The sequence below is a fragment of the Pinus tabuliformis genome, chromosome X (genome assembly GCF_031772625.1).
Source record: "Pinus tabuliformis cultivar Carrire ecotype Pingquan chromosome X, CPIR1, whole genome shotgun sequence".
Classification (NCBI taxonomy): Eukaryota; Viridiplantae; Streptophyta; class Pinopsida; order Pinales; family Pinaceae; genus Pinus; species Pinus tabuliformis.
Genome location: NC_142308.1, coordinates 140027233 through 140051077, shown reverse-complemented (window position 1 = coordinate 140051077; position 23845 = coordinate 140027233). Strand labels below are relative to the sequence as shown.

Sequence of the window (23845 nt, the reverse complement as noted above, 5' to 3'; positions counted from 1 at the left end):
TGACCTCGAGGACAGGTGGGTTTGCAGGCTACACGGTGTTTGGGATCATGTCAGTTACAAACTTTCGGTCTTTGCATGGCTTGCCATTTAGTATTTATCAGGGGCTACTGTCTACAACTCGATTGGCTAAGAGTGCGCTTATGAATGGCATTTGCTTAGTTTGTGGCCATTCAATCACAATGAAACATATTCCCTAGGACTACACGTTCGTTAATAGGACTTTGAAATATATTCAAGAGCAACAGTCAGTTTTGCTTCAAGGGCAACTCCATTAGCAAACAACTTTGTTCAGAGATTCACATTACATAGCACACATTGTTTTCTCCAAAATCTGGCACTGCCTTAGAATCACTACTTTGTTCACTGTTTGGAGATTATGGTGCAATTATATTTTATCGAATGAGGTCAATTGATTTCAATCTTTTGTCACATTTGACAGGAAAGGTATGTATGTAGTTGTTAACTAATGGCTATCTTCTTATCAAAGACGCTAAAGAGTTAGATGCTACGACATATTTTGATTTCATTTCCACCCTACTACGGCTGAAGAAGAGGATATCAGTCACCTTTGTATGTCCTCTTCTGCCTTTGTTTTGAGCTTTGTAAATAATTTCTATTAATATAAGATGTATTTCTCAAAAGTCAATTGGGTTTAGCTTGGGTGGTCAAGAGGAGCTGTTATCCTCCCCACCAAGGTTCAAACTTCAAATCCGCTTGTGACGTGTTTGCCCGGTGTGGATCGATTGGGGTTGGCAAGTTACCAATAATCTCTCTCTCATTTAACAGCTTGAGGGTCGACTGAGATGTTTCCAATCATTTTAGCCCCAAGGGTTAGCTCAAGTGGTTTGACTTGCCATGCCGAAGCCATATTGACCAAGAAGATCATGAGGTTGAGTCCACCTAGATCCCTTAGGTTAGGCATACATGTTATCTGTCAGTAGCATTTATCACAGGCACCATTCAATGAATGCGACAAGTTCCTGCAGGGTTTCCCTAAGTTTTCCTTGGAAAATAAAAGACTCATTTCGCAAAAACATCAAAAAATTGATGTTTCATGAAATTTGTGCAGATATCATAATTGTGTTACCCTGGCAGTCCCGAAGCGTCTCCTAGGAAAGATGCCTCCATGGCCAATACCACATTTCACCAATAATTTCTGCTTCATAAGCAAAAAATATTGCAAACTTTCCTTAGTTTATTGTAATTAGTGATATTTTCATTCAAAGAAATCCATATTCCACTGCTGTTACTAGTTTGATGAAGTATCTTTCAGAGGCGATGACGATAATCAAGAAGAATGACTTTGTCTGCATCCATTTCCATCTGTTTAGAAGTGCACTGGAAAAGAAAAGAAAAGGCAAGCACTAGTGCAATTTCACACAACAGCAACCATCAGTTTTTAAATCTTGCAAGTGCATTTCATGACAGATTAGTGAATCCAGAATCATTACAAAATTTGGATTTGGACAGCTTATATCACTTAGAGTAAGCTTCTAGAACTAGCCAAAAAACTATAACCTGGTATTTTCATATCTTATCTCACTAACATGCATGGAAGGGAAGAGCAAATCTCTGCCTCAGTTCAGTTGATTCTGGAGAAAATAAAAATTATAGTAGCTCAAGTAAATGCTAAACTATACATCACCTTGAATTGTGCAGGCTGAGAGAATTTATTGCTGTCCGTGTTAAGGCCATGCAAGAGATATAACAGCATAGTTTCATTGTCTGTAGCAAGAGACCTTAAAATGTCTTCCATCTCATCGGTGTAATAAACTTCATCCACCTCATACATTTCCTAGCAAGTTTCAATATAAATTAAATTTGTAAACCTGAAGACTCTTGGATCTATAAAACTTATTCACGAGTTTTATTTCTGAAAAGTAAATATTTTACATTAACAACATATACAGATAAGACAAAAAGTGATATCAGATATGTCTTCCTCCAGATGATTTCACAGAAGTCCTAGTTTTTCAATCTCCTATTAGCCTTTTCTGAAACAAAACCAATTGCAACTACCACCCTTTCATCAAGCACTTCCAGCTGAAATTCTATAAAAATTGGGAAGAATTTTACATCCTTAATAGACACTATACTGCATACATTACTTTTAGGATTAAATATTACTAAAACAATCAATATTGATCTGATCGGACTGGGTTGTGACCAGTCCTGGCAGGCTTGAATGCAATTAATTCATAAGAGTTGATCCAAATAAATTCTTGTTAAATGACATATAAAAAGTGTTGCTTCTTACCTTCAGGTCAGATAAGGTGTGTATTTTCCCCATCCAAACTGCATAGTCTTCACTTAATCTTGGGGTAAAGAGAAATGTTTTCCCAGTTGAAATGTCCTTGAACACAAACAATCCAGTCAGTGTCAATATTCATGCTATAAATCAGAGCATAGAACCTCCATATTGATGCAACACAAACACTCAGCAAATCTTTCCACAAAACATGTTATGAAGAGTAGCCCCCATATGATTTCAAAATTTAGATAGTTCCACATTGCACAATCCTCTTCTTTCTTTTTCGGCTAAGATAGGCACCTGCTTGGCATACAATACATAATTTATTTGGTGGTTTCATTAGATTAATATAATTTCCTTCTTTTCTTCACACACCATGCAATGGGTGAATGATTGTGAATTGGCAATCCTCAACCAAACATGATCCAACCCTACATGAATGGCATGCTAGAAAGTCATTTTTAGGAAAAAATTTAAATGCATCGTATACTCATATTCTGGCACTTTGTACCATCCAGGTTCCTATATCTAGCGAAGGCTTGATAGAGAGTCAAAACAAGATGAATTAAAGCATATGCTATACTAAAAACAGATGTAATATCACCAAAACATGCTCTGCACAACGACTATGCAAGCTGAAAACACAAGTTTCGATCTAAAAGCGTTCATTAGCCTAGCTTTTCCTCAGATAAGGGAATGATACAATTAACATGCCGAAAAAAAACTCTTTAACATTACAGTCCATTGCAATTAAATAGCTGAAGTAATCTGATATAGTCGTTAAATTGACCAAATAGTATAAACATATCTCAATAAATACATTCCAGATCTCCTTTAAGAATAATTCTAAATGACAAAATAAATGCATTATTACTGGCATATAATCACCTAACTTGGAAAACCCTTCTAATACAATAGGGAGGAAAAAAGAGTGTGTAGATGATAAGAATTCATATGCTAATATTCAAAAAGTTCTTGTACATATTGTAACACAAGATTTTAGATTTCCTTTTTATAGCTTTTCGCCTTTGAGCTTTCTTCTTATCCAAGCTTTCCTTTTATGGATGGGGTAGTTTTTCCTATTTTATAATCCAAGAGTGCAAGCTTTGCACGTCACCTGTGCCATTTTCCACATACAAAATTCCGTTACTGTTACCAACCAAAATGTGTGTAACCCCATAGGAGAAATTTTATCTCCTCCTTTGGACAGCCAGCTAGCCAGCAACCCTACATTGCTCAGTTCATGACATTATGCCACAATCCTCCACCATTTGCACTGGTCAGACACCTTTCACCATACCGCATTCCTCTTCAAGGAAGGTGGATCATCCTTCAATGGGTAATTTAACCATCTTGCAATCATGTGTTTTTAGTTTTACTTAATGTTTTGGGCATTCTAACATGGATTAAGGGGACCAATCTTGACTGTAAACTTGTTCTCTCACTTCACGAAGGACGTTAGTGTTGAAAACTTTAATAGACTAAGAAGGGGGGTGAATCAGTTTAGTACATTCATGGAAATACATTACTTTTCTTTTCAATGGTTAACCGAACTATTAAATGAGCAGCATAACAACTTATGAACAGTACATTTAATATGTGAACAGCTTGTAATATGTGAACCATAACATCAAATCAGCACATAAAAACAACACATATGGACACTAGATATAAGTGGAAACCCATAAAGGAAGAAAACCACGAATTTGTTATTGTTGTGATGCAAAGGCGAGCTACTACTTCCTCTATTACATCAACTCTTCGAGGCTCCAACCTCTCTGCTATTCTGTAAGCTACAACTTATTGGGAAGCTCCTACTCCCATATAAAAATTTTGTCCCTATTCCAATGGGACCTCCTCTGAGACCTTTGGGTTATATGTGGGGCACTACTTGAGAGACTTGGATTGTAGTAACATGTTCATGATTGTGAAATTTTTTGCACTACGAAATTTTATTGCAGCGATTGGAAATTATTCTTCTAACTGTAAATTAATTAACAGTTTGCTTGCCCATACAAACAACGAATAATTCACTACTGCAAATTTCACAAATAAAACTAAGGAAGAAAATAAAGCTGGAAACTTAGAAAATCTAGCACACACACATAAAAATGACACTGTTATTTTTGGACAAAAGTCCCGGGAAAATGTTGGAATTTCTAAGTTTAACCCGTTAGAAATTCTTCTTGTACTATCTGGTTTATTTCTTCCTACTTGTTTAATTACTTAACAAGTTATTTACCATGTAAATACTGAAAATAAACACAAGTACAGTATCAACATCTACAGATCATCAACTGAAAGAAAACAAGCACACAAGTGACACCGTTATTTTTGGACCAATATCCCCGGAAAAACCCAATGCGGGAAAGCCAGTGTAGCTATTCAGAGGGTTTTATTATTATGCAGTTTTCAGAAAACAATTAGGGTGCCAGAAATGGTTCACCCAAAAAAGAATGCCCTCGGCAGGAGTACCTATCCTCAGAGACAGATATTCCGATTGATTAATCACCAGATGAACGATCCCACAGCAACAATTGCAGCTTCCACTACTCTACGTCACTCTGATAGGGACTGCGTCACCCTATCCGGCTCACCAGCACCTAGTCTGCCCCACGAAAATCCTCCCAGCGCTACCTCTTGGCCCTGTGTCAGCTCTGCTAGCCTCTGCGCAACTACTGAAGCTTTTGTGCCCGCTCTGCTAGCCTCTGCAAAGCTACTGAAGCTTCTGCGTCAGCCCTTAGACCCTCTGCATCACCCACACTAGCCTCTTTTGGCTCTGCGCAACTCCCAACTGCCTCTGCGTAGCACCCAGCTGCCTCTGCGTCAACCTCTCTAGGCTCTGCGTTGTCTCTTTGGTACTAACTCTGCCTCTCTGCAATGTATTCACTGCCCCTCGTTGTTGATCACTGATTCACTTTTGCTTAGCAACCCCGCTCTAGCAAAATGAATGACTGATCACTCTGGTGTGTTCTCCAACTAACCCTCAAGCCTCCTCTTATACTTTTCTCGTTGGTCCATCAACGGCCGAGATTAAATCTCTAATCAACAACTAAGATTAGATTTGGCTTGATCCATGACTTTTGGAACCTTCTAACCTAGTTTTATATTAATACCCATTAATATTTTATTTTTCCTAAGTTTAGACTTAGGAACTCCATTAAAAATATTAATTATTTTAATATTTCCCAAACCGGTTAGAATCTACCCAAACCATTTCTAGGTCTTGGAGATCTCATGTGCTTTAGCCTTTCCACCAATTTCCATGGCTAGAGCACATCCGATGCTACCCCAAATCAACACTCCCTCTTAGCGAGGACTGTGCTCTAGTAATACTCCTCACTGAGCATTACTCTGATTATCCAGCACCAGTCCCTGTGTTGATGCTAGGCCTAACCGCCCAACATCCTCTGCACTGTTGCATCCTGTACTGCTGCCCATGGCGCTGCCACTGCCACTGTTGCATTCGTACGACAGTTCCCTCTGCATTCGTGATGCTACTGGTCTATCCTCCTAGCACTGCCTCTGCACTGCATCCCCTCTCATCATGCTACATCATGCTACTGCATACTGCTACTGCACTGCAACTCAATTACTGAGAAGCAAGTAACTGATCCACCCAACATCTGACATCCCTGTCAGGCTAGAAACACTCCCAATGTTGAAGCTCCCTCTGTCACTAACAAGTGCTCCCTCTACTAACCTCTGCATTGCTGCAACAACTCCCTGCATCTCGCACCATTGCACACCTCTTTGTGCCATCCTGCACTGGTGCAACACTCCCATGCCTCTCGCACTGTTGCAGCCTACTAGCCTCGTGTTGTCCCGAGACTCTTGCACTGTAGCACTCTGTGTCGCTCCATCTGCATCTGTCTCTACCGACATTCGCTTGTCCTGCTACTCCTCTTCGAGGCTCTTGCAGCAAGGTATACTCCAAGAGGTTGGGTACCTCGAGAATCTTGCCCCTCATCACATGTAGTACGTCTGACGACAGCTCAATGTCTCCCCACTACTTCTCAAGTGGCACATGAGCACTCATGGCACAATCGTCATCCTCCTCGACTTCTTTCTCTACCCTCGCTGGCGCTACCTTGGTCTCAGAAGCCTCTCTCTTACTCTTCTTCCTAGGACACTAGTTCGCAAAATGACCTAGTTCCCCACAATGGAAGCACTTGACCTTGGAGAGGTCCTTCTTCCTTCTCCTCTCCTGCTTCCCCGCAGATGCTAGAGTCGCATCCTCTTCTTCCTCCTTCTTGATTCTGACACCTTTGCCGCTATTCCCTACCTTGGTCACCCGTCTAATCTCTTCTTGACGAAGACCCACCCACAGTTCCTCCCAATCCGGAAGGCTCGTCCTGCCCAGTATGCTCTGGACAAATACCTCCCAATCCTCTGAGACTACGTCCAATGTGGTCCTTACCATCAATTCCTGATCCGACGTGGCCCCTATGGAAGTTAGTTGGTCACGAATCTCCTTCAATCGATCGAGGAAGACATCTACCTGCTCTCCCTTCTGCATCTGGTATGACCGCAGTTGATTTTCAAGTAAAATCTTCCTCTGCACGGAAGTATGCTAGTACAATTTCTTTAGAGACTCCCACATCTCATTTGTCGTATCCTTTTCTGCAATATGCGGCACCACATGATCCTTGACCCCATCAAGGATGATGCACTTCGTCGTGGCCATTGCCTCCTCGTACTTCTCATTTTCAGCTGGGTCAAATGGGATCGCTATTGTTTTCAAGGCGAAGTCCTTCATGCGATATCTGTCTAGAATGGACAAGATCCTGGCCTTCCAGACCATGAAGTTGGATGCTCCGTCCAACCTATCCTGATCTCTCAGTCCATTCACAGCCATCTCGTTGCTCTTCTTTCGACTCCTCCGAGTCTCTCAACTTCCCTCCTGGAAGTCCTCTGTTTGACTCCTGCTAAGTCTCTCAACTTCCCGTCTGGAAGTTCTCGGTTCAACTCCCTCTAAGTCTCGATTTCCCTTCTGGAAATCCCTTTGCCAACGTCAAGTTGCCCCACTCCGATCGTCTATGCAACTACACCACTGATCCGGATTCCTTGGCTAGAAATCTGCCTCGGCAGCAACTTCCTCCCCCTTGGTCTTGCCCTGTTAGGTACCGTTCTGACCATAGCCTCCTATGCCCCAGTAACTGAAGGTTTGGCCACTTGGCTCTACGCAATCCCGACACCGGCAAATCAGCTCCCCCAGCCATATACGTCAGCCTCCTGGCCTCTGCATGAGCCTGATTCTGCCTCCCTTAGTCTTTGCACTGCCTTTCTCTAGCCCAGAATGGTGACGCAGTCCCTCTGCGTCACTCCTTCCACGGTCGCCTTCTACATAGATCAGCCCTGTCAGTCGGGACAGCTGAATCTGCCGTTATTGTTCTATTAGCTAATGCCTTCAATTATCTTGTGATCTGCAACCACGCTTTGATACCATGTTGGAATTTCTAAGTTTAACCTGTTAGAAATTCTTCATGTACTATCTGGTTTATTTCTTCCTACTTGTTTAATTACTTAACAAGTTATTTACCATGTAAATATTGAAAATAAACACAAGTACAGTATCAACATCTACAGATCATCAACTGAAAGAAAACAAGCACACAAGTAACATCGTTATTTTTGGACCAATGTCTCTGGAAAAACCCAATGCCGTAACGATAAAACCAATGCAGCTATTCAGAGGGTTTTACTATTATGCAGTTTTCAAAATACAACTAGGGTGCCAGAAATGGCTCACCCAACAGAGAATGCCCTCGGCAGTAGTACCTCTCCTCGGAGACAGATATTCCGGCTGATTAATCACCGGATGAACGATCCCACAACAACAATTGCAGCTTCCACTGCTCTGCATCACTCTGATAGGGACTGCGTCACCCTATCCGACTCACCAGCACCTAGTCTGCCCCACGAAAATTCTCCCAGTGTTGCCTCTTAGCCCTGTGTCAGCTCTGCTAGCCTCTGCGCAGCGACTGAAACTTCAGCGCCAGCCCTTAGACCCTCTACGTCACCCACGCTGGCCTCTTCTGGCTCTGTGCAACTCCCAGCTGCCTCTGCATCAACCTCTCCAAGCTCTGCGTTGTCTCTCTGGTACTAACTATGCCTCTCTGCAATGTATTCACTGCCCCTCGTTGTTGATCATTGATTCACTTTTGCTTAGCAACCCCGCTCTAGCAAAATGAATGACTAATCACTCTGGTGTGTTCTCCAACTGACCCTCAAGCCTCCTCTTATACTTTTCTCATTGGTCCATCAACAGCGAGATTAAATCTCTAATCAACGACTAAGATTAGATTTGGCTTAATCCATGACTTTTGGAACCTTTTAACCCAGTTTTATATCAATACCCATTAATACTTTATTTTTCCTAAGTTTAGACTTAGGAACTCCATTAAAAATATTAATTATTTTAATATCTCCCAAACTGGTTAGAATATGCCCAAACCATTTTTGGGTCTTGGATATCTCATGTGCTTTAGCCTCTCCACCAATTTTCGTGGCTAGAGCACATCCGATGCTACCCCAAATCAACAGAAAAACCCAACTTGGGAAAACCGGTGCAACAGTTGAGGGTTTTATTATTATGCAGAGGTGAGAAATTCTGAGTACACTATCTGGATGTCGTAATCTGGCTATCCTGCAAAGAAAATACTGGCAAAAATACCTAGAGGGAATTTACACTCACTCCGGGCAATTCCAGTACTCGATTGCTACAGAAAAGCAAGTCCTCCAACTAGGCCTGCGCAAGCCCTTTGTCAACCTAAAGTTGCCTGCTGCAACTACTGCCTGAATCGTTTACTAATCAAGCCATCTTGACTGTTGTTGGCTAGGGAAATTCTTCTCCGACACTCTAGGACTCCTTATCCGCCTTAAGAACTGAAGCTTTCTTCCCCTCTCAGCAAATCGAACTGCTTCTTGAGGTTTTGCGCTGCCTCTGCACAACTTCCTGAAGAAATCTTAGCGTCTCTGCAAATGCACTCGTTGGATCTACAAAACTTCCTCTAGCCTCATTGTCCGTGTCCATGTCCTTGCCCCTCACTGTCTCTGCTTCGATATTTGCCTTTTCGGCAACTGCTATTGTTCTCTGGAAATCGATTCGCCAAGAAAATCAGATTGTTGGAGTGTCTCTGGTGTATTCTCCACGTGCCCATCGACTTCTTCTTATAATCCTTTGTTGGAGCACCAATGGCCAAGATTAAAACTTAACCAAGGGCTAGGATCATCTTGAAGTCGATCCGAGTGAATTTCTACTATTCTCACCTTGTCTTGATTAATTATGATTGATTAACTAGTTTTCCTAAGTTTAGACTTAGGAAACATTAAAAAACAAGTTAATAATCTAATTAAGTCATCTCTATGTGGAATTTCCATAAAAGATTTCTGGGTTTTCGAAATCACATGCATTCTAGCCTCTCCAACAAATTTCGTGGCTAGAACACAACAAATGCTACAAAAACTAACACTCCCTCTTAGCAAGGATTCTGTTCTAGTGTTGCACAACCTGTCACAACACTTTGTCTCTGTGTCATCTCCAGTCACACTACTGATGTCTGGCTACTGCCCACCAACCACTACACAACTCTGATGTTGCATCTGTGTTGTTGCTGACACTGCCATACTGCTGCCAACTCTGCATCTGCATTGCAACTCCCTCTCCTCTGTTGTTGCTACAACTGCAACTACTGCAACTGAGAAGCATACGAAATACTGAATCTAATGTGATCAGTGTGATGCATTTGTCTCCCGAGTCTCGACTGCTATTAGCATCTGCACTATCTCCGAAGAATCTACACTACTGCCAACTCTACATTGAGCCCCCTGCTCTGCTGTCAACACTGCACTGCGCTCCTCAGCATTTGACTGTTACTAGTCTACAACTGTCACTCTGGTACTGACTGCATCAACTGCCACTGATCCATCCTGCTACTGAATACTATGGACCCCAGTAGCCAGGTAATGATCCATGAGGTGGACTGCTCAAGGACCTTGCAAAATCTTTGTAGCTCTATAGGGCTACAGCATCAAATCACCCCACCTCACTCCAAGAGGTATATTTGCAAACATAACAAACCCTTGCTCTAGCCTAGAGGAAAGCTTGTCTATTTCTGCGAATGTTGCATGTTTGTCCTGCTTCTCCTACTTGTCCTTCTTCCTGAGAGGACATTGGGTACTATATTGACCAAACCCGCCACGCCTAAAGCACTTGACCTTAGCCAGGTCCTCCTTCTTCTTCTTTTTCTCCACCTGCCCCTGACTAAGACCCTTTGATGCTAGGGCCACATTCTCCTCCTCCTTCAGACCCTTAGATCCGCTACTACTACTGCCACTGATGGAGCTCTTAAGCAAAGCTCGCCTCCTTTCCTCCTACTGCAAATCGACCCACATCCTGCCCCATCTAGATAGCGTGTCTCTGCCCAATATACATTGGACGAAGACTTGCCAATGCTCCAAGACATTGTTCAGTGCCAATCGTAATAGTTCTGACGGTTGAGGTGCTGCCCCAATAGCTGCAAGCTGATCTCGAACCTCCTGAATCTTGGTGAGGAAGGGATTTATGCCTTCTCCCTTTTGCATCTTAGCTTTACTTCCAAGAACATCTTCCGCTGCTCAGAAGTACTCTAATATAGCATGGAGAGAGCTTTCCACATCTCTTTGGTTATACCTTTGTCTGCCACATGTGAGACTATATGATCTCAGACTCCATCCAAGATCAATCACTTCACCATTTCCATCTCCTTCATGTATTCTTTGAGTTGATCTGCAACCTGGGGAACTACCACCACATTATTTATGTAGGATTTCAAAGCCATATTCATCTAGAACGAAGGACATCCTAGCCTTCCATATGACATAGTTGGAAGCTCCATCCAACCTATCCAGATCTCTAAGCCCTGCAGTGACCATCTCTATTATGTCAAAAACTCCCACTTTCCCTCTACTCAGTTGTTGCTTTGCTACTCGTACTCCCTTCTGGAATGCGCAGATCTACTAGCTCCTATTGCCAATCTGCAATGGAAAATCGAACTTCTGAATCTTGAAGTTCCCTGAGAGAAATTCCCCCCCTACTATGTGTGTTTTTCTCTTCCACTTGACATTGATTTTGTTGCTGCAAAACCTTCTGCGTACAACCAGAAATCTGCTCAGCGAAAATCTAAGTTGCTACTGCTGCCTCTAACTGTTGGAATCTGTTGAGAAATCTAGGGAATAGCAATTAGGTTATTTCTCTTTTCATGATAACTGCTTGTGAATGCTTTTTACTTCTTTAGATTAGGAACTTCTCTTTAGTTAGATTATTATAGTGTTCTTTAATCAATCAATGAATTGAATTGATTTACAATGAGCAATGAAGCTCAATAAATAATACAGATGTATTTACAGAAATAGAAACAGCAAGTTTCTTCTAAGAAACTGCTAATAAGATCACAGACGATCTTATCCAAATGAGCATTAAACACTAAAATAGCATTATTCTAATACCCTCCCTTAATGCTCAATCTATTTACAACACCTATAGACCCTCTAAATTTTACAAACTTATCAGGACCCAGGGGCTTGGTGAAGATGTCTGTTGGATGCTCCGTTGTGGGAACATACAACAACTGAATAGATCCGTCTTCAACAAGTTGCCGAATGTAGTGACAATGGGTTTCCACATGCTTTGTTCGTTCATGGAAGACTGGATTCTTGGCAAGTTTGAGCACTCCCTGATTATCACAAAACAATGGAGTAGGACCTGCCTGGGAAACATGCATATCTGCAAGCATACGTCAAAGCCAAACTGCCTCACAAGATGCCTTAACTGCTCCCCGATACTCTGCTTCTGTCGAGGAGAGAGCCACTGCTTGCTGCTTCTTACTAGTCCAGGTGACAGCACTGGATCCCAGACTAAACACATACCCAACTGTAGATTTACGGTCATCAACCAAATTGCCCAGTCAGAATCTGTGTAACCACTGAGAGTAGGATCGGAACTCCGAGTGTACAGAAGTCCGTAATCCGGAGTGCCACGCACATAACGCAGCACACGCTTCGCTGCTATCCAATGATCAGCCTTAGGAGCTAACATGAAGCGTGAAATGTAGCTCACTGCAAAACTGATGTCAAGTCTAGTGGCAGTAAGGTAGATGAGGCTGCCCACTAATTGCCTGAATAAAGTTTCATCCACAAGTGGTGAGGATGACTGAGCTAAAAGTTTGAGCCCTAGTTCCATAGGAGTCGTGGCAGGTTTGCAATCCTGCATTTTGAACTTGTCCACAAGATTTCTGGCATACTTGGACTGAGAGAGAAAGATGTTGTTCTCAGTCTGCCAGACTTCAACCCCCAAACAGTAATGAAGAAGTCCCAAATCTATCATATCAAAAGTGCTGCACAAATCCTGTTTGACCCCATGGATCAAATGCGTTGAGCTGCCAATAATGATAAGGTCATCCACATAGACAACCACAAACAGAATATCATCACCAGTATGCTTGATATACAGGTTTGCATCAGATGGACTCCGCTGAAAGCCATGATCTGTTAGGTACTGATCAATTTTCATGTACCAAGCCCGAGGAGCTTGTTTCAGACCATAGAGTGCTTTGACTAATCTGCAGACTTTCTATTCTTGACCGGCAACGTTGAATCCTAGAGGCTGCGTCATGTAGACTTCTTCCTATAAGTCACCATTCAGAAAAGCACTCTTTACATCCATCTGATCGACTTTCCAATTGAACTAAGTTGCTAAGGCAAGGACAAGTCGTATGGTACTCATCCTGGCTTTAGGAGCAAAGGTATCCTCATAGTTGATGCCTTCCTTCTGTGAGAACCCTCAAGCAACAAGGCGAGCTATATACTTGTCTAGGGTTCCGTCAGCTTTGTATTTCACTTTATACACCCATTTGCAACTAATGGGCTTTTTGCCTACAGGAAGATCAGAAAGGGTCCAAGTGTGATTCTTCTAAAGACTCTGGAATTCAGCTTCCATAGCCTATTCCCACTCAGGTGTACCCTTAGCCTCTGAATAGGTTTGAGGCTCAAAAATACTGTACCCTCAGGTGTACCCTTATTCTAATATTCTTCTTCATCAAACAACGACCAAAGATTAAACAATAAAGAGAAAAGATACACAGAATGTAGGCGATCAACTAGGGCCAAAACCTCTCCAACTTCAGAGGAAAACACAAGCGAATTCTTCTTCTTACAGAGACTTCAATTAACGAATACCAAGACCATGACCAAGAACCTTGACACTGAACCTATGCAAGACCAAGTCACAAGGCTTCCTTAACTTCTTCTTTGAGATAGTCAAACTCCTTTCCTCCTCTCACTTCTTCGGCTAAGCTTCAGAATTCGGTCCTCATCTCAGATCTACACTTTTCGGCTCCTTTTTGGAAACCCTAGTTTCAGTATTTGAGAGAAACATTATCTCTCAACTTCCTTCGCTTGAGATGGAGTCTATTCCTTCCTTGACTCGGTTAGCGGAGCTACTTGATTTCCTCCTAAACTTATATTCTCAAGATGATTGTAATTTCTCAGCCCTTACTGCATATGACAACACTATATTCTCGCATGTGTGGAGGTATTAGCCAAAAAACAAATCCAAATGAACTCAATTGTTTTCTTCTTTTTTTGCTTGGTGATAAGACTTCTCCTTTTATGATCTTCAAACCTTTTCTCATTCATATTTCCTTGTCTGGAATTTGTGTTCTCCAAATGAAGGCCAAGCTGCCTATATATAGTGTTTTGTCCAAATAAGCCGACTTGTGCCATTGGTAAGCCAACTTGTCTTCCAAGGAGCATTTGTTTCTTCCTTTTAAGGCCAGCATGAGGGGAGCTTGTGACAAGCTCTTGGAGGGTTTGTGACATAAGCAAATTTGCTTTTTACAACGTGTAATATGCCCAAAAGGGTCTTCAAACTTTGACATTGACTCTATAGACTTTATGACATGATGACCAAACCTAATAGCTCTCAATGGGAGCTTCTACCAAAAATAAAATTCCTTGAGCATGAAACCCATGACTCAAGCATTACAAAAATAATTTTATTTTTCTTCTTTACATCAATTACATAATATCGTGATTACACATGTCATTATGAAGACCGAACCTAGTTACACTTTTCAACACTCCCTCTTAACTAGGGAGGTATTCATAATCCATACAAGGTACTTGGATATTCTCAATCTGAAGAATTCTCATAAGAACAGTCGGATTTGTAACGCAGTGTCATATGGCAAGGCCTTGACTAGCAGCTCTATCTCTCCACAAGATCAGAGCACAATGTTGGCGAGACTAATGATGTATAGACACCCTCATCATTGTCTCTCTCGGGATATACACCACCCGGGTTCTCTCAAAGTATGTTCCACCAGGACTATTCTTATCTTGGATTCCTAGTCCTCAAAGAATATCGGTCCTCTACGACTACTCTTATCTTGGACGTTGTAACTCATCTTCAACGAGCATCGAATGCCATATGTTTACCCAATCCTCCATTCTGTCTTCCTAAGTGAAGACAAGAATGATGTGTCTATCTCTCCCTCTAAACTTAGGGAGGATATACCCATTCCACTGAAGGAATGTACCCAAGATCCCTCTTAACTAGGGACTTGACCAAGCTCCCTCTTGACCAAGGACTTGCTTCCAGTAGCTCTTCAGGTGGAGATCATGGGACAACCAGTTGCTTGTAGAACTCCTTCCTTTGATGTCATGAAATTCTTCTTTGTCATAGAGTCTACATCTTTTGGGACTTCTTCGTAGGGCACAAACCATCCATCACTTTCATCCATGAGTTAGTCATGTCGTCATTCCTTTCATCAGAAAGTGATCCATCAGTTCATATCTGGCCTTTCTCCATTCCATGTTGCCTCTTTCATGCCATGTTTCCTTAAATATCTTTCATCCTGCTACATGGTCATCAGTGGTGGAAGACATCCACAGCTCTTCCCTGGCGAGCGTTGCATAAGCCCATCCAGATATTATTAAAAATAAGAAACGAACATTGAATCAAAATTACCTTTGTGATGGTCTTTCATTGTGACATCTTCTAGCTTGCATCAGCATCCTGCATACGCATTGACACATCTCCAAAAGATATATACTGTCAAGGGTCTCTTTCTTTTTCAGACTTCATCAGAGTCTTTATATCTTTCATGGAGATATCCTAGTCAAATCCTTCAATTCTAGCATGTTGATTGCTTTCTTCATGGTTGCATATTCCATGATCCTTTTCCTTCCTTCTTCACACATTTTTCTTCCCAAGAATTTTTAACCAGAGTTCCTCCAATCATCATCAACCACCTCATATATGAGGACATATTATGTTGATTTCATCTAGTTAATGTGTGACCCATGCCTTGTTGCATCCTTAAAGGAGGAGATCCTTTCTTTTGATCAACCTCTCGAGATAGAACATTTATTTATGTTACCTGCAACCATATGACATGACTCGACAATATTGGATACAAGCATACATACCTCATATTCCTTTATGTCATCTAGACTTCCTTCAACAGCTTCCTTGATTGAAAAAACTCCAATCCCTTGATCTGCTTCACCTCTTTTGTCATCATACCATTCTTCCATGAATTCCTACAAGTTCGAATTCTTGATGAAACCCTTGCTTCCTTTTAAACCGTGAACCTTCCAATAAAGATTCCAATAGAGAATCTTAAGTATCCTCATCCAGCAAATGCTTCCTTTTTGTATGATGAGCTTTGTACTAGATAACTTTTTCCTTTTCCCATAAGTACCACTTATGCTTCTAATGAGGTTACCAAGAGCTATATCCTTCCATAGGTGACTGCCACAGACTTCAACTATCTCTCATGCTTCTCTATGATGATGTTACAAGCTCTTGTTCTTAATGCTTCTATGATGCCATGATGCATCCCATCTCATGATAACCATATCTTACAACAGAAAACTTAAAAACAGGAACTTGAAAAGAACTAGTTGAGGAAGACTATCTCAATCATAGTAGAGATCTTTTACTTCCTCTTTCTTGGATTTCTTCTTTTCAGCTTCCTCCACTTCTTCGGTGATATGGGATTCTTCTCTACCTCTTTTGTTATTGTCCTTCTTGAGCTTAGGACAATCTCTTTTATAATGCCCATATTCTTGACATCCATAGCATTGAATCTTAGCCATGTTCTTCTTCTTTTTCTGAGGACCAAATTTCCCAGACTTTCCTCTTCTCTTTGCCATAGCAGCATATGCTTGATTTTGCTCACTTGATCCTACATCAATTTTTGCCTTCAGCCTGGTTTCTTCAATCTTGCATAGTGACCATAGATCCTGGAATGGAGTAGCTTCTTTCTTCCCATAAATACTTGAAGTAAAGTTACCCCACTCCTCTAGTAGTGCATTTAGTACTACAGTGGTCATCTCCTTGTCAGACATTATTTCACCCAGATCTTGAAGTTGATCCCTTATTTCAAATATCCTCATAAAGTATGAGGCTATCCCTTCTTCTTTTGATATCCTTAGCTTGTAGAGTTCTTGCCTTAGAGAGATAACTTCTCCTGCAGTGCTTACAGAAAACAACTCTACCAATTTTTCATATATTTCTTTTGAGGTGTCGAGTTTAGATACATATGGAATGAGGGGATCCTTGATGGATTCTATGAGAATCCTTTGAGCCCTCACTTCCCCTTTCATAAACTTTGCAAGTGCTTGAGCATCTTCTTTTGATGGTTTGGTGATAGAGCCTTTGACATGATCCATCACCTCATTTTCAATGAGATTCAGATCTGTCCTCTTCTTCCATGCAAGATAGTTTGAAGCCCCAACCAATTTGTTGCTTTCCTTGCAAAAAGACATTTTGACAGATTCAGACATAAATATACTTACTTGTGAAGATGCTTCTTCCACTTGTTGCCTCCTTGAATTTGATGATGATATAGTTAATAGAAAACTTCTCCTTGATGAAGATAGTTCTCTTCAAGAATGATCCTTGACCCCACAAAGAGGGAGATCACTTTAGATCCTTTGATGGTGATGTCCTTGTTGATGATGATCAATGATGACTTCTTGATGATGTTCTTCAATGTAAGGACCTTGCTTCAATGAGAGGGAGATTGCCTTAGAACCTTTTGAAGATGACAATGTCCTTGATCTTGCTTCTCTAGGATGAATAGTCTTCAAGAAACTTTGATTTGTAGGTCCCTTCAACTTGAGTAGGGCCTTTGTGGTCTTCTGAGGATCCCAAGACTTCTTTTGGTGTAGACTTCTTCTTCGATCTAGGGTTTTGACACTTCTTTGTAGATCTTGACTTCACTTTGATATCCTTCGAGATTTGATCCTTGAGTGCTTGTGTGTCCCTTGATGAGATGCCCTTTCCTTGATTTGTCACCTTAGCTCTGATACCATGTTGAGAAATCTAGGGCATAGCAATTAGGTGATTTCTCTTTTAATGATAACTACTTGTGAATGCTTTTTACTTCTTTAGATTAGGATCTTCTCTTTAGTTAGATTATTATAGTGTTCTTCTTCATCAAACAACTACCAAAGCATAAACAATAAAGAGATAAGAGACACAGAATGTAGGTGATCAGCAAGGGCCAAAACCTCTCCAACTTCAGAGGAAAACCCAAACGAATTATTCTTCTTATAGAGACTTCAATTGACGAATACCAAGACCATGACCAAAACCCTTGACACTGAACCTATCCAAGACCAGGTAACAAGGCTACCCTAACTTCTTCTTCTTTGAGATAGTCAAACTCCTTTCCTCCTCTCACTACTTCGGCTAACCTTCAGAATTCGGTCCTCGGCTCAGATCTGCAACTTTTGGCTCCTTTTTGGAAACCCTAGTTTCAGTATTTGAGAGAAATATTCTCTCTCAACTTCCTTCGCTTGAGATGGAGTCTATTCCTTCCTAGACTCAGTTAGAGGATCTACCTGTTTTCCTCCTAAACTTGTCTTCTTAATGTTAAGAAATCTAGGGCATAGTGATTAGATTATTTCTCTATAATGATAACTGCTTGTGAATGCCTTTTACTTCTTTAGATTAGGATCTTCTCTTTACTTAAATTATTATTGTGTTCTTCTTCATCAAATAGCTACCAATGCATAAACAATAAAGAGACAATAGACACAAAATGTAGGCGATCAGCGAGGGCAAAAACCTCTCCCACTTGAGAGGAAAACCCAAACAAATTCTTCTTTGTATAGAGACTTCAATTGACAAATACCAAAACCAAGACCTATACCATTGACACAACGACCTCTCCAAGACCAAGTCACAAGTATTCTTGTTTGATTTCTTCCTTGAGTTAATGATGGTCAAACTTCGTTCCCTCTTTCACTATCTCGACTCTTCTATGAATTTTGGTTCCTTGATTCCGCTCTACAATTCTCAGACCTACTTCTGAAGTCTTAGTTGTAGCATATGAGGGAGATAAACACCTTCATTCCCTTCGCTTTAGATGGAGGTTCTTTCTCCTTTAACTCGGCTAGGGAATCACCTTGTTCTTCTCAAAAATCTATCTTCACAATATGACTGTGGTATCTCGATCTCCCTGTTGTAGTTAGCAGTAGATTCTCGCACGTGTCAAGTGTACTTAACCTAAAAACAATACCAAAGACTTCGCTCTTCCTTTCCTTCCCTTCACTAGTTATGAAGCTCCTTACTTATTGACTTTCGCACTTCTTACTTCAGACTTGCTTATTTGAAATTGCTTGTTCACAAATCAAGGTTGAGCAGCCTAATTATAGTGATTAGTCCATCAAAATAAGACGACTTGAGTTGTAGGTGAGTTGACTTGTCATTCTAGAAGCATCCTTAGGCCAACATCAAAAGGAGCTTGTGACAAGGTCTTGGAGGGCTAATAAATCTTATTTTACAATGGCTTACATGCCTAAAATGGGTCTTCAAACTTTGACATTAACTCTATGAACTTTATGACTTGATGACCAAACCTAATAGGTCACAATGGAAGCCTTAACTAGAAATAAAATTCCTTGCTCATGAAACCCATGAGACAAGCATTACAAAAATAATTTTATTTTTCTTCTTTACGTCACTTACATAAAATCACAATTACACGTGTCATTATGAAGACCGAACCTAGTTACACTTTTCAACACTCCCTATTAACTAGGGAGGTATTCATAATCCATACAAGGTACTTGGACATTCTCAATCTGAAGAATTCTCATAAGAGTTGGATTGGTAACCCATTTGTATAGCATCATATCATCCAGCATAGTCACATAGCAAGGCCTTGACTAACTGCTCTATTTCTCCACAAGATCAGAGCACAATGTTGGTGAGACCAATGATGTATAGACACTCCCATCATTGTCTCTCTCAGAACATACCCCAATCGGGTTCTCTTCGAGTATGTTCCATCAGAACTATTCTTATCTTGGATTCCCAGTCCTCAAAGAATATCGGTCCTCTACGACTACTCTTATCTTGGATGCCCTAACTCATCTTCAAAGAGTATCAGATGCCAGATGTTTACCCAATCCTCCATTCTATCTTCCCAAGTGAAGACAATAATGATGTGTCTATCTCTCCCTCTTAATTAGGGAGGATATACCTATTCCAATGAAGGAATGTACTCATTCCTACAGAAGGAATGTACCTAAGCTCCCTCTTGGCTTAGGAATTTGCTTCCAAGTTTCTACCAAGTTAGAAACTTGTTTCTAGGCTCCCTCTTAACTAGGGACCTACAGCAACTCTTTAGGTGGAGATGATGGGACAACCAGTTGCTTGAAGAACTCCTCCTTACGATGTCATGAACTTCTTTTCTTTATTCAGGAGTCTTCATGTTTTGGGACTTCTTCGTAGGGCACAGACCATCCATCACTTTCATCCATGAGTCAGTCATGTCATTATTCCTTTCATCGGAAAGTGATCCATTAGTTCATATTTGGCCTTCCTTCATGCCATGTTGCCTTCTTCATGCTATGTTTCCTCAAGGATCTTTCATCCTACTACATAGGCATCAGTAGTGAAACATATCCATAAATACTCCTTTGGAAGCCCTGCATAAGCCCATCCATATATCATTCAAAAATAAGGAATGAACATTAAATCAAAATTGCCTTTGTGATGGTCTTTCATCATGACATCTTCTAGTTCGCATTGGCATCCTGCATACACATTGACACATTTTCAAAAGATATATATTGTCAAGTGTCTCTTTCTTTTTCAGACTTCATCAGAGTCTTCATATCTTTCATGGAGATATCCTAGTCAAATTTCTTATTCCTCGGATGTTGATTGCCTTTTTCCATAGTTCCGTATTTCATGATCTCTTCCTTTCTTTCTTCAGACATTTCTTTCTAGGAACTTCCAATCATGGTTACTCCAATTTTATCAACCACTTCATATTTCATATGAGGACATATTATGTTGATTTCATCTAGACAATGTCTTACCCATGCCTTCCAGCATCCATTCAAAGGAGGAGATCCTTCTTTTGATCATGTTCTCGAGATAGAGCATTTATCCATGTTACCTGCAACCATATGACATGACTCTAAAATATCGAATACAAGCATACATACCTCATTTTCCTTTAGGTCATCTAGACTTCCTTCAGCAACTTCCTTGATTGAAAGAACTTCAATCCCTTGATCTGCTTCACTTCTTTTGTCATCATACCATCATCCCATGAATTCCCATAAGATGGAATTCTTGATGAAACCCTTGCTTCCTTTTGATTGGTGAACCTTCTAATGAAGATTCCAATAGAGGATCTTGAGTATCCTCATCCAACAAATGTTCCCTTTTTGACTGATGTATGATGACCTTTGTGCTAGATGACTTTTCCTTCTTTTTCCCATAAGTGCCACTTATGTTTCTAATGAGGTTTCCAAGAGCTATATCCTTTCAAGGGTGACTGACATAGACTTTTATTTCAGCTATTTTTCTCTATGATCACGAGCTCTTGCTTTTAATCTTTCTATGATGCCATGATGCATCCTATCTTTTTTCGTAGTGAATCATGATAGCCATATCTTACAACAACAAAAAACTTGAAAACAAGAACTTGAAAAGAACGAGGAGAGGAAGACTATCTCAATCATAGTAAAGATCTCTTGCTTCATCTTTCTTGAACTTCTTCTTTTCAGCTTCCTCCATTTCTTCAATGATATGGGCTTCTTCTCTACCTCTTTTGTTATTGTCCTTCTTGAGCTTAGGACAATCTCTTTTGTAATGCCCATATTCTTGATATCCATAGCATTGAACCTTAGCCAGGTTCTTCTTCTTTTTCTGAGGACCAAATTTCCCAAACTTTCCTCTTCTCTTTGCCATAGAAGCATATGCTTGATTTTGCTCACTGGATCCTACATCAATTTTTTCCTTCAGTCTGGTTTCTTCAATTTTGCATAGAGACCATAGATCCTAGAATGGAGTAGCTTCTTTCTTCCCATAAATGCTTTAAGTAAAGTCACCCCATTCCTCTGGTAGTGCAATTAGTACTAAGAGGTCATCTCCTTGTCAAACATTATTTCACCCATATCTTGAAGTTGATCCCTTATTTCAGATATCCTCATAAAGTATGAAACTATCCCTTCTTCTTTCGATATCCTTAGCTTGTAGAGTTATTGCGTTAAAGACATAACTTCTCCTGCAGTGCTTACAGAACACAACTCTACCAATTTGTCATATATTTCTTTTAAGGTGTCGAGTTTAGATGCATATGGAATGAGGGGATCCTTGATGGATTCTATGAGAATCCTTTTAAGTCGTTACTTCCCCTTTCATGAACTTTGCAAGATCTTGAACATCTTCTTTTGTTGGTTTGGTGATAGATCCTTTGACATGATCCATAACGTCATTTTCAATGAGACTTAGATTTGTCCTCTTCTTCCATGCAAGATAGTTTGAAGCCCCAACCAATTTATTGCTCTCCTTAAAAAAGACATTTTGATAGATTCAGACATAAATATACTTACTTGAGAAGATGCTTCTTCCACTTGTTGCCTCCTTGGATTTGATGATAATATAGATATGAAAGAGATAGATCTCTTCAAGAGTGATCCTTGACTCCTGTTGTGGCCAGCAACAACCCCACTTCTTATTTAGTTTTATCACTAATAATAAATAAGTGGGGACCCTTATCCAAAAAATTAAAAAAAATAAATTAGGACTTGTATTCCCTTTTTGAATAAATCTTACTATCATAAACTTAGGAAAATACCCGAAAAATCTAAAAAGACTTGAGTTTTATGATAAGTTCAAACAAAACCGTTCTCTTAATAAAAAGCGTCGCATCGCAAAAAGGTAATAGGTGCCATCCTACAAACAGAATCCTAAGATTACGAAATCGCGATGCGAAATCACGCGCTGAAGGCACTCATCGCATCGCATGCCTCAAATATCACTTAAGATGAAATACCTCAAATCGTCGATATGCGATGGCGCATCTCGCAAATCGCATTTCGCAGAAAACATATGGTAATGGATGATTGCCACACACAACGGATCTGTGATATTGCGAAGCAAATCGCAAAATCGCCTTATCGCAGATCTGCAGGGCTCGTCGTTCAAAAAAGCTTTTCCATAAACCGATGCCCAGTTATGCGCGTTAATGTTAATTTAATGAGTTAGTTGGTAATCATTAATGAAATATGGTTTTGATCTGATCGAAGGGCCATTTCACGTAAGGTGATATATTTTATATGATTTCGGCATTTAAAGCTTTCCCGTCACCTTTTTCTTATCATTACTCTTTCCTCATTTGCAAATTGCAGGAGCGAAAAGCAGAGAGGTATACATAGCAGTGTTCAGAATATTATGGGAAAGAAGGGAAAAGCTCCGAGTTCTGAAGACAAAGAAATGATGCCCTTATACACAGACACCACCTGTAACAGAGATGCCGGCGTTACTACTTGGGAAGGCATGCATAGTCTACTCGAGGAAGAAAATCCCAGAGTAATGGAGGTTACAGCTACTGCAGACTCACGCGGGTCATCTGAGGCGTCAATTACAGAACTAGCATGCTCGTTCTTGCACCGGATAGCGGCGAGGCCCAAGATTCTTCCATACACGGACATGGTCAAATGGTTACTGGATAGCGCTGAGATAACAAACAGACAGTTTAAGACTAAGAGCCAAGAACTCATGGAGTCATTCTTTCCACAAAATTTAATGTTTACAGCTTCTAACCAAAAGCGCGCAAGAGGTGAAAAATAGCACCAAGGAAGCCCGGATCGAGAAACGGAGGCAGTTTCCAAGGCGCCCGCTAATCGCGCATCGCCGGGCAAAACCTCTTGAGAAGGAAAGCCTCTAATCACTCAGTCGCCTATAAGCCCGGAAAATTGTAGAAAAAAAAGTGCTAAAGGTGAAAGGCAAAACCCGAGCTCTAAAAGCCAGTGGTATTTATCAAGGATATCCTCAAGTGGTATGTAAATTTCTACCAAATGTACAGCATCTACAAACAAGTTGGAGACAAAAGGCTCAAGAAAGGGCAGAGTCCATCAAAAGGTTAACCAAGTTAAATTGGGATTCTTACTGGCAGTACTTGGTTACACCACACAGCCAGTGCATGACTCTCAAATATATCACTAACTCTGCCGAGAAGATGGCACCAGCACTTGCCGATTCCGTTTTCGCAGGACAGCTAAAGTCGGAGGTCACCC

General features: G+C 40.7%; 1 protein-coding gene across 1 annotated transcript in view; it reads right to left on the bottom strand.

Annotated features, from left to right (window-relative positions):
- LOC149138853 (Metallopeptidase M24 family protein) overlaps nt 1–23845 on the bottom strand; it is a 538903-nt gene that overhangs the window by 280283 nt on the left and 234775 nt on the right. The window contains exons 4-5 of the mRNA XM_089448420.1: nt 2258–2353; nt 1646–1795 (exon numbers count right to left, since the gene is read on the bottom strand). Of these exons, the coding sequence (XP_089304546.1) occupies nt 1646–1795; nt 2258–2353 (246 nt within the window). The remainder of the gene's footprint in view (nt 1–1645; nt 1796–2257; nt 2354–23845) is intronic.